The sequence below is a fragment of the Diadema antillarum genome, unplaced genomic scaffold (genome assembly GCF_040938485.1).
Source record: "Diadema antillarum isolate AM-2024a unplaced genomic scaffold, OU_Dant_1.0 scf00000001, whole genome shotgun sequence".
Lineage (NCBI taxonomy): Eukaryota > Metazoa > Echinodermata > Echinoidea > Diadematoida > Diadematidae > Diadema > Diadema antillarum.
The window spans coordinates 3,351,831-3,366,983 of record NW_027270890.1 but is presented as its reverse complement, the minus strand read 5'-3'; the positions used below and the strand labels follow the sequence as shown (position 1 = coordinate 3,366,983).

Here is a 15,153-nt window from a genome sequence, read left to right as displayed (position 1 = left end):
GCTAAATCTGCTCGAAGCCTACCAAGAGTATGCATTCAAGACTAACTGGAAAACGAGAGCTGTGTCGGAAGAAACAACGCCGTTTATTTCTGTACCCAGCTGGCTGACGAAATCAGATTGTTTGAAGTTATTGCTTATTCAACGACAAAGCAATGATAGAAATGATAAGGAATACTCCTTGTGCTACAAACTAAATTTGCAACGTTGCGAAATTCAAAGCACTTCCTTAATTTTACGTATGATAAATAAGGGTAGGCCCTACAGTTCGCATGAACCTCTCTTTCCTTATTTGACTCTATTTGTGTCTGACCTCATTAATGATCACTGACCTTTGCAGTAATCTTAATTATTAATCAATCTTGCCGCGCTGCGAACTGAAGACTAGTCAAAGAGGAAAATGATGGTTTAAGGAGTCCCAGTGTGTATTAGACCATGAATAATAAATTTTGCTGTTGGTGATTATATTCTACAAAGAGAAAAACAACAAGAAAAACTAATCACTTGGAAGACAGAGGGGGCCCTCATCAAACGCCTGATTATCACCTCAACACGTCTGCCATCTCACTATTACATGCCGACAAGCATGCGGGTGTATCAATACTGCTACGGTAATTAGAATTAGCACGCTGAATACTGATAACAAAGGTGGCAACTATACGTGGAATAGATAACATTCGACGCCGTTCTCGGAAAACTACCTATTAATTTTCACGACGTTTTTCTTCCGAGTGGTATCGTTAAACTTAAAACTAATCATGCAACGCATAACGCATTAAGATAACAACCAACATATCTTAATAGTTTATCCGGTTATATTCCTACTAGAAAGTTCAACAAACAATAAAAAAAAAACATTGCCGGAACACAACAGAAAGGCAGATTGAGAGAAAGAGAGAGAGAGAGAAAGAGAGAGAGAGAGAGAGAGAAATAGAGAGAGAAAATGTTTTCTAGATATCTAAAGCATTCAATATAATAGAATATGCATAATGAATTATCTTACAGAAATCTTTAGCAAAAGAAATATGATGGAAAGAAAATATCATGAATCTGAAAAAAAGAATGATACAATGAAATTTAAATTGTATTGAATTTGCGATACGTATTTTTTTTTATAGATTTCAATCAAACGATAAAAATTGTTGTTCAAGAAATTGACTTGTTCAGAAAAGAATTAAAAAAAAAATCGTACCTATATTGACTAGAAAAGAAAATAAATCGTGGTCAGATAAAAAAAAAGAACTTTTTACTTGAAATTGAATACATAATACTGGCAATGACTTGAGAAATCAATAGTACAGCGTAAATTAGAATAAAAACAAAAACGAAAAATTGGCACCTCAAAAATGATTCTAAACACTTGTTTATGTTGTCTCGTGATAAGATGTATACAGTATTTGTAAAATGATATAATATATGTATTTATGAAAAAATACTGATAATGACATAAGATATTAAATAAGGATAGAGGAAAGACACATATTAAGTGGTTAAATAGAATTTTTCCGAGCAAGGCTAAATGTACACAGCGGAGATATGAGATGAACTTGCCCTGCAAAGTTATGGAAACACGTTAGCGGAATCCTGTTGATATTAGTAGGTAGCAAAAACAAGAACAGTAACAAAATGTGTTAGGGTGATGACAGGATGAATTAACGTATAAAGGATATCGATTCACACCCACCGACAAGAGTATACAACACACAGGCTAAAGCCCGCCGCACACTACACGATTTTGCCCCGATTCACCGGTCTTAAGACCTTAAGACTAGAAGTGTGGCGTCACAGTCTTGCCATTTTCTAGTCGTACGACTGGGTCTTAGCGCCAGTCGTAGAGATTTGACATGTTGAATCTCTACGACCAGTCGTGAGCTTTCAGCCATTCACAATGCAGCAAAATGCAAACGCACGCAGTGCGCACTGCGCGCGCTTTACAGTCGGGTCGTATAGTGTGCGGTGTCCGGTCGTACGACTGGTCTTAAGACCCAGCTTGGCTTAAGACTTTAAGACCAGTCGAATCGTGTAGTGTGCGGTGGCCTTAAGAATTTGATTCTATGTCGCATACTTCGTATATCACGTTGATAGGAGTTTGATGTGTGCATGCATTGAAAAGCATGCTGGGAAGACGAAGGAAAAATTGCAGTCTAGGAAATGGTGATAAGCATCCAAAGGATAGAGTAACGGAAATTGCTCTAGAATAGTGATTTTCAAGAGAAACACCAATACAATAAATGTATTATTTTCGTGACTTAAATCTAAATGAAAAAATTATAACGGATTCATGCAGAAGTGACCGGAAAACAACTTCAATCTTCAGATTTTCGATCAAACATATAATTTCCAAAGTTTGTGATAAGTCGTTGATTCCATGCAACGTGCCCATTTCCGGATTATTAGGGATACAGGTATGAAATTGAGGGTATATATTTTTCGAAAGAAAATCAAGATTTTTAGGTGGTTTTAATGCATGGAAATATCAAAACATGTGCAGAATTACGAAGAAAAAAAGAGGAAATGAGGCCAGAATCCAAAATTGTCGTGCCTGTACATTCTAAAGTCATACACTATTTCATTTTTGTATTCAATTTTTCATAATCTCTAAAATACACTGTTGGGATATACAACTTATGCTGTTTTATAATCTTGCTCTGTACATCGCAAGATAAAATATTGATGAATTTAACGATTCTATGCTAGACTGTAGTAAAGAGTAGACTTTCATGATCATATGCATTTTCCACCTTGTGAAGATCTTGTTCATCTAAGTTATATGGATGTGGGCTTTGATGAAAAATGATCTGAGAGATTTAAAGTCAAAGAAATTGTAATCACCCACATATAAATCACCAAAATATAATGATCTTCACTGAAGGATATCGAAATTGGTGCAGTTCATATCCTTGCGTCGGCTGAATTGCATAAATACATACATTTAAACTATTCCGTTTTCATTCAGGAATTAAAGCAAAAGTGAATAAAACAATGCGCAAAGTTGCAATAGCACAGGAGGAAAAAAAACTCAACGGAGGTGAAAGCATAACGAATTGTGACGAACACTGCATGCTTTCACACGCACTCAAGTGTTACACGATTATAATGATAACGACTTTGATGATGTCCCTAAATAAATACATGTACTTCTGGAGTGTTGTCTTTAGAGAACAAGACGTCGCTACTATAGATAGGGGCTTAATTCCTCGAAGCTATGAATGGCTATATAATTTGAAAAACTGGCGAGATTCCCACCAAGAAGAAGAGAGATTCTGATCACGAGGAAATTAAGATATGTACAATTTCTTCTGTCCTTTTAGTGCTGGTGGGAAAGTAATGTTGTATCCCTTAGCGAAGAATATAACATTTTGAAAAAAGGACGAAGGTAACCCAAGATAAAGCCTCATGCCTTCTCTAGATTGATTGAAATTATGACCGGCCAACTGGACCACAATCTACTACACATTAAGCCAAGCGGACTATTAGGGCTTACTTTCTGGTGTCAGGGTCATTCGATGCGGGGGGTAATCTGGTGAAATTTTTCATCCAGTAAACTACTGGTGGTGGGAAGGCCGTGACGTCACACTTCAGATAGGCGTCCTGTCCTGGAGCCCTACCGACCTCGCTGGACCCATTCAGCACCACGGACGGAGCATCTGCAGAATTATGGATCCATATCAGCTACAGATAATTATACACCCATGTATCACATACACGTAGATGTTCAGATGTCTAATGAGTTCGATATCATGAGTTATAACGATTTATGTTTAATAGATATATTCTCATTACAATCGAATTCTTTTAATTTCATTTTAGAATTGTACATGCTGCCAAAGGGAAGCAGGTAAACACACACACACACACACACACACATACAAAAGAAGAATGTAAAAATACAGGGATAGTGCGTTCAAAATATAAAAAAGAACCCCAAATCAAGGTTTATTGCCAGGAATGGGGTGCATGATTGAAAAAAAATGCTCAAAATAAACTTTGACTTATGCTCTTTGTAATGATGTGTCTGCAAACACACTTTAAAAAAAAAATCTCTGAGTATCACGACTTTGAAAATCTCTTTTGGAATGGCTAAAGACATAATTATAAAAGTAAAGTAGAACAAAGTAAAACAAAGTAATCATAATAAAAGATGGGTCCCACCTTTTATTATGACTTCTATTTTTGGATATCTCAGCCATTTCAAATCCAATTCTCATCAAATAAATGGTGAATTCTTCTTGGAATTACATGCTCTTTCATATTCAATAAGAGGTTTCTCATTATCTCGACCATTGTTAGAAAAGCGAAGTTAGGTCTTAGCCAAAACTATAAGATCATTTTAACATTGTACACTTTGTACTTACACTGTACTTCCAGCTCTACAATTTCGGATACCATTGGTCCACTGGGATTCAGTGCTTCGCACCTGTACTTGCCACTCTGTTCCCTCGTGATGTTGGTCAAGTTGGCCGTCAATACATCTTTTGGCAGCAACGAAAGAAGATAGATATAACGCACATTAATTGAATTTCTCGACATCAACAGCAAACGAACCCAAAGAAGTGGAAATTTACATTTTCTTTGCTTTATTTTCTGTCTCTCTACTCTTCCTCCCTCTCTCTTTCTCTTTCTGGTAGCGTTTCCTTGGTAACATCGATATTAAGGTTACACTTACAAAGTTCATAAGCTCTAAATTACAATGTAAACTGAGCTTGTGCTATTTCCTTCTTTCTATAAGATAATTCGAAAACGCTATTTTTTGTGTAATAACGATGAAATTTGTAGAAAGAAGGGTAGTCTTCAAATATAATAGGCCTATATGCATGATCTCTTCTGTCATTTTCCATAAGCGTTTGTCAAATAAAGGTATATCGAGTAAAAAAAGACAACAACAGCCAAGATATGAGCTGATGCATATTAGTATTTTCATGAATCCGTTGTACATCCCTAAACACAGATCTTGCGCTTATTGTATAACATAGCAATTGCTTACTTGAAATTATCGAAATTCGTCAAACAATCATCTGTACATTGCTTTTCAAAGCAGTGGGGGAAGAAACCCCGAGTCCTACAAAGTTTTGAACTCTACGCCGTCACCCCTACATGAAGCATCAATAAACAAATATCACCATTCTAAGAGTCTTTATCTATATATCTGTGAGAAAACTAGAAATTAAAATCGAGATACGAACAGATATTCACCTCCTAGAAGCATTTAACTATTGTTTTTAATTGCATTATTCAAAGGTTTTTCCTTACACATTATTAACATCAGAAACACCGAAAGCAAAGAGAGCCAAGCAGACATGATATGTCAAACCTTTAAAGGATTATTAAGAGATTCCTAGGAAGAAAATTGTCATGACTGGTATTAAAAAAAAAATGCTGAAATGGATACCATCAGTGTTTTCTTTGAGAATAATTTTGTCCAGTTCCCCAGTTGATTTTTCTCGGTACCAGGCGATTGTGGGTTTAGGCTCCCCAGTGGCGTTACAGGTTAAGTAGGCCGTGTCACTCTCGTTGTAAGACAGCTTGCCGGGAGAATCAACGCTCCAGTAGGGGGCATTCCTGGGACCAATGTAATTTATGATCGCCCTGTCTGAAAATCGAAACAAAGAAAAAAAAAACTTTAAAAAAAGCACTTACATACAATGGACTCTCGGTATATTGAATCTGATACAACAAACTTCGGATATTACGAAGTGTTCATTCACGTGCTAACTGGCCAAAGTTAAAAACTCCTGTTCATAATCATACTGCCTTTTGAATGTATTTGAACAATCCATCACATTATGAATGATAGATTCAAGAATACTTGGATAGGGTTGAGCAGAAAGCAGTTTCATAATCAGATTCTCAATGCTCCACCCTACACTACTTAGCCACAGATGAATGTAGCTGACACTAATTTAAAAATGGAAAAAAAAATCACATAATACATTCATTAACCCTTGTTGTGCCGATGAATTAAATGTGTAAAAATGTCACACACATACCTATAGACAGATAATAAACATGGCACACTGAGAGTTAATGACACAAACACTTGCACATTGAAATGTTTGTTTGTTTGTTTGTTTGTTTGTTTGTTTGTTTGTTTGGTTTATTTCTGCATTTTCTTTCTCCGAATACAATTGCAAATGAAAACAGAATGATACAGATAACATACAAATCAACACACACACAAAAAAAATATCATTTGGGTAACAACATCAGTCTGAAGTGACATATGAATCAAAATAACATATTAAGGCATACTGTATCTATTAACAAAGTAGAAATCAATACAGGGGACCGTCATCATAAGCAGAGCTTGACGTGGATGAGGCCCTATCTGAATATGTGATACCAATATAATACAACACCAATTATATATGTACTCATAAAACTCTTAATCTTAATACACGAAACACATTTTGCTAAAGAAAAAAAAAACAGAAAGATGTATAACATCTTTCTCAGTCCATCATTTGAAGAGTTTCATTGCAAAATGAGCTAAGCGCCATTTTCAAACATTTTAAAGTACGTCCATCGTCAGATAGAGCAAAATTAAACCTTTCCGGTAATACCTTACTTGAAGTATAAGGAATATTCTAGAAGGTATGATTAAAAATATCCCTTATTTTCTTACCATTTTCTTTTTTGGGCAGTTTCGTCACAAATATCTCAACTTAACAAGAATGGAGTTAGCTCATTTGCGATAAAATCATCATTAAGTCATTGCAAAGCTGAATACGCATTCAAAATATTAATACTGATTTTATTTGAAGCTAAACACAAGGCTATATTCGTAATAGGTATTATAGTACGTTCTACAAGGAACAGATTAAACGTTTATCCTATAAGCCCAATTGATCTGCATTTTTCTCTTTAAATTCCCTAATCTCAAATTTGGTAATATTATGTTCTATCAGTGACGGTACCCTCCCCCTTTCTATATCAAACAATATATATATATATATATATATATATATATATATATATATCGATTGTGTTTCTCCTTCTCCAATATATTGGAAAAATTATGTTTTAGGGTTAATTCCCCTGTAACCACCATGCTGCTAACAGCCATGGAGACTGAATTGTCTTTTGTCCGACCTGCATGATGCGTTCCAGTCACATTAATCTCTTTACAGAGAATGAGGTCTAGATACATACAGTCAAGAATACCACACTGTAAAAACATCGGTGTTAGATTTAACACCACGGGTGTTAAATCTAACACCGATCAAACTTCAATAAAGACCACACCCACAGGTGTTAAAAATGCACTGTGATGGTGTTGAAAAGTGTTCCTGTGACACTTCGTGGTGTTAATTTGACACTGTACCTGGTGTTATTTTGACACTGTACTGGTGTTAATTCAAAAATGACACCACATGGTGTTGATTTGATATTTGTTGGTGTTAATATCAATGGTTTAACACCCGTCCAGCTTCAATAAGAGACCACACCAGCTGGTGTTACTTTGGTGTAAATTCGTTTTCACATTTTTTCAAAAATCTAGCATTTTAATGTAAAATTCTTGATCGTCTTGTTTGAATTAAAAATCAACAAGAAGTGCAGTTACTAAGAAACTCTTCAAAAAACAGTTTAAAATTTGGAAATGACACCCGGAGGTGTTAATTTAACACCATAAATGAGCACCGAAAATTTAACACCAGCTCGGTGTTCACTATTTAACACCGGACTTTTTGCAGTGCACCCACTATATCATAATCATGCACCCCATCCCGGAAGTGACTACTGTCGTAGACGATCACACTCGTGCATTATAGCATTATAACAGTATTAACTTTAACCGACGTCTTAGCTGTTGTCACGAGATCGGAAGTACACATCAATCCTGCAGACTCCAAGATATATTTGGGACAGTTGCTCGTCACTCACATTTGTATTCAGTGCATGTGTGGTGCTTAAGTCAGGCAAGATATCAAAACTTGGCGGGAACGTGCGGCCAACACGACAAAGGACCGCTGCTAGCCGTTGATCAATACGCACTCACGTTGTAATCGTTACCTTAACGTTCCATATTGCTCTCTTGAGCATTCCTGTGTTTGTAAGGCAATGATATACTTTTAGCTAATAAGACAAATACATATATACGTAAGTGGATGTCTGCTCCTCTTTAAAGTTGCCTCTTGTTAATGAGGCAAAGTCATTATGCAAATCAGCATCAAAATAAGATCATAGATGGATTCGAATTTTTCACATGATTTCAAAAGAAGGCCTACCTATATTACGCGTGGTACAATCACAAAACCAAAACGTTGATCTCATTTATCTGTAAATTTCTCACTATTCCTCCGGTTTGGGGATTATGATAGAAATCATGTCTTTGGTCAATATTCATTGACTACAATTCCTTCTTCCTGAAAATAATATTGGTTAGAATTCCATAACAGTCAAACGTACTTCATTTCTAATGAAGCGAATTCCGCCTGATTGCTTTTATATATTTACCAACGAGTGTTATGGATCGACACTTCTTTAAAGCACTCTTGTACATATGAATTATCTATACATTAAAAAGTAGTTAAAAGTAGTTGACCTGACTGTAGACTAGTCATCGCCTTCCAATATAGGTTATCACGTACATGACACGGGGCATTTGTATCAGCAAAGTGCAATCGGGAATTCTCACCGGACCATGTTCTAGGTCACACATAATTTGCTTGTATGTGTCATGGCGGCGACGTCACACTCGAAGCTGTTTGAATGGTTTCATGAACACACAACAGAGAAAGAAATTGAGAGGGAAGAACGAATTGGTTTTGAATGAAGAAAAGACAGAGGAAGGGGAAAAAAGAACGAAAGACAAGGAGAGAGAGAGGCTTATTTTGTCAGAGCGATCATAGCCTTCATGTTTGTATGCATCAAGTGAAAAAAAGTATGTGAGTATGAGCGTGTAGGAGCGTGTGAGAGATCTACATGCATATTCAGTGATATTAGAAAGTGTGTACTTTCAAGTATTAACTTTGATACAGAGGTGTGCGGTTGTGTGTGTATTATAGGAAACATTCCGTATGCATGTGTGGGCATTTGCCTAAAGCGTTTGCCTAAAAGATTTGCCTTGTCTTGACTAACTAAATTATGTTCCTTCGCCATTATGTGGAGTCATTAGCTCCCTTGAATATTTGTATTATTCAAATACATCGACAATCTTCACATAAAAATATCTTTCCCTTTATGCAGATGATTCTTATCATTAAAGAATATCGGAGTAATCTTCTCTTCTTCAAAATTCATGTTAAGATAATCTGAAAGATTATAAAAAGAAAATCATTCGGATAAAGCGTAATTTGTATCGAAGGAACATAGAAGAACCTCAGTGAATATGTAAAAAGTTCATTTATACGCAGTATTGAAATATAGTATTTAGTGCAATACGTTGCAAGAAGCAACATCATTATCATAATCATTTGTTTTAAAAAGTACGTAACAATAGAAAAGGCACACGGTGTGTTATAGATGACATTCTAAGTAAAACCAAGAATAAAATGCGATAGATTACTTTCCTTCCACTTCAAAGTTTTGTCGTGATTTTCTACACAAGCGAACCTATTCAGATTCTCTCTTTTTTTCAAAGAAGCACAAAATCAAATGAAATTCCTAAGATTGTTATCGAGTTTCAAAGAAACAAGTCTGGTAATGCTGACTGAAATTAAAAAGAAAAATAGTTATTATCATGTTATTCCTCTGTGTAATGTTTTTAACAATTCATTTGAACAAGATGTCTTCCCATGCTCATTAATGATTGTCAGATTTTTTTTTAAATCTTTAAAAATGGTAACACTTCAATCCCATCTAACTGTTAGTCTATATGTCGAGACCTCTATTTTTCTAGACTGTATGAAAAAGTTGTTTGCCAACAGCTTTTGTTTTACCTGTACATAGTAAAAATATATCGTATGCAAAACCATTTAGATTAAGACCAGGGCATATATGCATGATATTACTATGACTGACTGCATCAGCCAATGCATTCTTTTAGATTAATTAGGGTACTCCGGTATCAGAGGGATAACTTATGATGGATTCTTAACAATCTTCAGAACTGTAAGCAGAATGTTTTTCGTTCATTCCTCTGCTCTATCCTCTGCGTGCCCACACAAATTCCCTGCACACAAGTTTGTGTGTGAAATTTTTGCACACTTGGCTCATTCCAAGGCGGTTCTAGAGAATGGAGTCACAACCGTCTTATTTCCTTTGCTGGAGGTTCGAAGCCGCCGCTCAAAAATATTTGAAGCATGTGCCAAACAGTTTCATTTGTGGAAATTAAGTGGAAAATTGATAAAACCAGCTTTCCAGGATGGTACAGTGTTAAACATTTTCACATGATACAGCTCTGACTTACACTTTTGCGCAAATTTCTGGACGGAATTTACTTTTGTTTAACATGCTTTATCATTACGTGAAATTTCATTTCATTTAATAAATAAATAAGCAAAATATGGCCAACAATATGATAACGTTTAAAATGAATCTCCAGATTGCTCAGCAAGACGGCGGCGTCGAACATCGATCATCAAAGGCACAAGTGCACCTGTGGAATTCTTTTGTACATCAATAGAAATCTGAGAACTGCTTGAATAATTACAGCCAGTTGGAACTCCCATGTATAAAACCTCCTTGCTCATTCCCTACTGGAGAGAACACAGTGTCCCACAGTGTGTTCACAGTGTGATCACATAGTCAACTATGATGTGAAAACGCTCGAATTTAACAGTGTGGAGATGATTTCACACTGTGGTTTGGTTTTCACAGAGTGTTCATATGGTAATGTTCTGTGTCACACTGTGAACTGATGATTCACAATGTGCTCACACTGTTAAAACGCTCGAATTTAACAGTGTAGTGTGGAAAGATTTCATACTGTGTTCACACTGTGTTGACACTGTGTTTCTTACACTGTTGGACACTGTGTTCTATCCAGCAGGGATAGAAACGGCCCGAATTCACAAAGGTGGTCTAAATTCAAACCATGGTTTATGTATATTTCTTCTGCGTAGATATGATTGACAGATTGCGTACGCTAACAGGCATCCAGTAAAAAGACGTGCATTGATGCGCGCATGTATTGGTACGCCCATTTAACGCTTATTTTAGACCATGGTCTAAATTTGTACCATGGTCTAAGTTTAAACCACCTTCGTGAATTCGGGCCATTGGTTTATGTCGATGTACCTCAGCAATCCGTTTTAGGCCCATTGCTTTTCATGAAGTATCTGAAAGATTTGTTAATAACATTTATAAAATGGGTTCAAGAATGTAGCCAATAGGAAGCGCTGAAATGAGACACACCTTCTTCCTTTACTTCAGTACAATTGCGCTGCCTGTAATCCTATGGTAGATTGCCGATCGTCTGTGCGCGCGGCGGCTCCTTTGATGAATTGCATGCATACGCGCTGTCAATCCTGTAAACAACTTCTAGTTCGGGCTGCCGGCCGGCCGGCCTGTCTTCCCTTGTGCATAACAGTCATGTGTGGCGTACGTACGTATACTCTACTATACGTACACTTTGTACAGTACAGTAGACCAAGCGTTATGGGACCGGACGCGTACATGGAGTCACCTTGAAGAGCAAATCCAACGATTTAGCAGGTTAATTCTCACGCCGTTTTCAGAGTATGTTGTCTAGTAGGCCTATATGAGGAGTCTATATCAAGTCTTTAAGGTAAAGGGTGCATATTCTATGTAAAATAAGTAAGTTTTCATGCGGGAACTTAAGTGTCCGGAAATCCAACCCCCCATTATACTTATACTGTATGTGCGGGACTTCCGCGAGTGCGACGTGCGTAAATGTTTGGGACGAACATCTTCGGACGTCTTGACCCACAAAGGTACGTGAAAAACGCTGAAAAATGATGTTAGTTTTCGAATTTTCGACCCATTTTATAAAACAAATGATGCACAGGATTATTTCGTGGCGTTAGTGGAGGCGTAGCTCACACTCGGGCATTTACAATGTAGTGCAACACGCACTCGGCTTCGCCTCGTGCATGTTTCACAATTGTAAATACCCTCGAGTGCGCCACGCCTACACTAACACACTCTATCCTGTGCATCATTTGTATATTAAATCAATTTCAGATGTCTACGGTAATAACAGATATGCGTATCAATGGCAGTGATATATACATGCGCTTTATTATCATTACTACTACTACTACTAGCGCCACGAGCACTGAAAAGTGGACCTGTGCGCTATACAAGTAGCCATTATTATTATTATTATTATTATTATTATTACTTCTATACTGCTTTTATTATTGTAACTTATCTTGCTCAGGTATCAAGATTGATAGATATAATGTGTTTGTATTTAATCAGATTTGTGAGAAATTAATTGAATTGAATCACATCAAATTGCTGTTACGCCAAACTTCTTAACCTCAGTAATAATAACTTCTCTTTGGTAAGTCCGAAAATATTAAGATTGTTATGGGCAGATGGAGTTGCAAACATTCATGTCTGGCGTCAGTATACATCTAAAAGCAAAAGCAAAGCAGATGAGGTTATGATGGGAAGATGTCACAAGTCTCTATTCGCGTGGTAACAGTTTTCTATTCTAACACAAATTTAAGAGATGAGGAATATAATCATCTCATCTGCTTTAATGTCTCGATAAATAAGCGATGATTACTTTGCGAAAGGAAGGGATTATGATTTATGAATTCCGAAAAGACGTTAATAACATTCGTGTACATAATGTGTAATCCATTGCAACTGATTGACAAATTGCCCTACATCGCCGTAAATAATGTAAATTCTTCCTCGATGGAAAAAGTCATGAATTTGAATGTGCAATCCAGTAGATGGTTTCATATGTCACCGTGCATCACAAAGCCGACAAAAGTCGCATTCCCTGACTTTATGTAATGACTCAAAATCGATGGGACCAGTTAACCTAGTCACTGTTAAGATTTGCATATTTTCCGAAGGAGCAATTCACCTTCTATATTATTCCTAAAATAAGTTTACGATTTGAAAAAAAAGAACAAAAACGAAAGGGAATTCTGTTTTTCCAGAACAACTATTTGTAGATAGTATATTAACTTAGAGTCCCCTTTTCATTTCTTTAAAAAAAAAAACTTTTACACATTCTTCACTTTGAACTCTAAGAACTTTTGTCAGAATGATACTACAGCTTTCAGAAGTTAGCATTAGTCGTGGAAAGAATGTATTAATAGAGTATACTCAATATCAGCTTCATCTGATGATCCTTCGATTGATGTTACTGTGGCGTTTTACATCCTGCTTTTGTCCTATTAATTGCACAGAGAACTGCTTGGCAGGGTTAAGCGCTTGAATAAGCCCTCAACTTCAAAGCCTCTTTATATCTCCTTAAACACTTTTCCAGAGTGTGTTCCTTCTTTCAATTATTTGTATGAATTAAGAAAGTCCATTTTTGTTGAGTAATACATGATTTTAAGGATTAAAATCTGCTCTTTAAAAATCTGCCCTTGAGTAAAAATTCCAGTCTGCCGACTTTTGGTTGGTTTTGAGATGCAGGATCAAATTTGCCTAAGCGATTGTGACCATCATAGCTAAGTCGACAAAACAAGTTTAACAAATACATTGTAGTAGCAGCTCAGAGAGAATTAGTCTTCTCCAAGACTTTATGATCATTATTGTCATGGAACTGTGAACGCATGCTTTGATAAAATGCTGTTTCAGCGCATCATCATGTCTATCGCCACAAATAGTTCATTACATGTTGTTCTTGCAACTACCGGTCACTGAAAACATTTCATTTTTTTTTTTTTGAATTCACATCATCAATTGCTAACAAATAAAATAACGAAGCAAAGTAAACAAAGAAACAAAATAATATTTGGCGGAATAACCGCGAAATACCACAACTTTCTGATTGCGATCTGATTTTAACAAACTGTGAAAGTTATATTTGTTTCTTTTATATTTTTTATTCAAGTGTAGAGTGTTCCTTATCCATATCTTATGACCCGTTTATCAAGGTTTACCTCAGCGAGGATTCTCCCTCAGAGAAAAAGAATGCAGTTGAATGCACTGGAATATGTTATAATTCAAATTCAACACGGATAGCAGCGCATTGCGTCACTTCGACGCTTGTGGCGGCCCCTGAATACCCAACTACATTAGTTCACACTTTGCTTGGCCCGCATGGTTTGAAAATACATTTATGTACGTGGCTAGAACTGCAAAAGAGGAGACAGCTACCTTTTAATGTAAGCTGGATATTGCCACACATACACATATAATACGAGAAAGCTCATTGTGATCCGAGTATACATTCAACACGTGACACTCTCTGTCAACGAAAGTATTCTAGCGTAAGTCTGCGATAGAAACGGCACTCTTATTTACGGTATTTATGTGCATGTGTTTGTTTTTTTGTTTTTTGTTTTTTGGTGTGTGTGCGTGTGTGTGTGTGTGTGTGTTAGATGGCAGTGTGTGCATACATGCGTGAACACTGAAATACCGACGTCGAGGCGCCACATTACCCATGTTAATATTTGTCAAACGCCATAATGATCACGTCACGCACTTAATGATGAAGAGAGAGGGAGAGAGGGAGAGAGAGATAATCATACAAAAATCATGTCGCAATTCGTGCGCGCACCACCTTTGCGCTGCGTGCGTACGCTTGTGCGTACTTACCGAATTGTAATAGATTGATATAGGCATAAACGTACATCACATTAGAGGGTCTATACAATAAATAGCACAATGTATGAAACAGTCAATAAGCACAGTTGCATCACTCCAGTTGTTGCTCTCAAATTATGTCAACAGTTTAAAAAATCTATTCTCTATGCACAGTTGGCAATATATTCTTCTCCTTTTTCTTAGAATCATTTTACTTATACGTCAAATTATTTTCAAGGCATGATATAGCTGCACCATTTGCATCTGCGCAGTTAAAAACAAAGAAGAAAGATGAGACAATCCTTGATATTCAAATTATGAAGAGTTTGTTCGCAAAAACCGATAAGTCCATATTTACCAAATGGAGATATTTGGGATTAAAGGGCAAGAAAAATAGAGAGAATAGTAAGAAAATTTTTGCTTCTTTCGACCATAACTTCAAAAATGTACCTTTATATGTAGTGACCAATATATCGTTTAAAATGTATCATTTTGTACTTTATCACAGAGACCGTACTTCAAAATCTTCAAAAA

The 15,153-nt window shown here is 36.3% G+C and overlaps 1 protein-coding gene across 1 annotated transcript in view; it reads right to left on the bottom strand.

Annotated features, from left to right (window-relative positions):
* The window catches only part of LOC139722457 (neurotrimin-like), a 38,736-nt gene that overhangs the window by 13,423 nt on the left and 10,160 nt on the right, over positions 1-15,153 (bottom strand). Inside the window, exons 4-6 of the mRNA XM_071633782.1 lie at positions 5,387-5,587; positions 4,353-4,469; positions 3,482-3,644 (exon numbers count right to left, since the gene is read on the bottom strand). Coding sequence (XP_071489883.1) covers positions 3,482-3,644; positions 4,353-4,469; positions 5,387-5,587 — 481 coding nt within the window. The remainder of the gene's footprint in view (positions 1-3,481; positions 3,645-4,352; positions 4,470-5,386; positions 5,588-15,153) is intronic.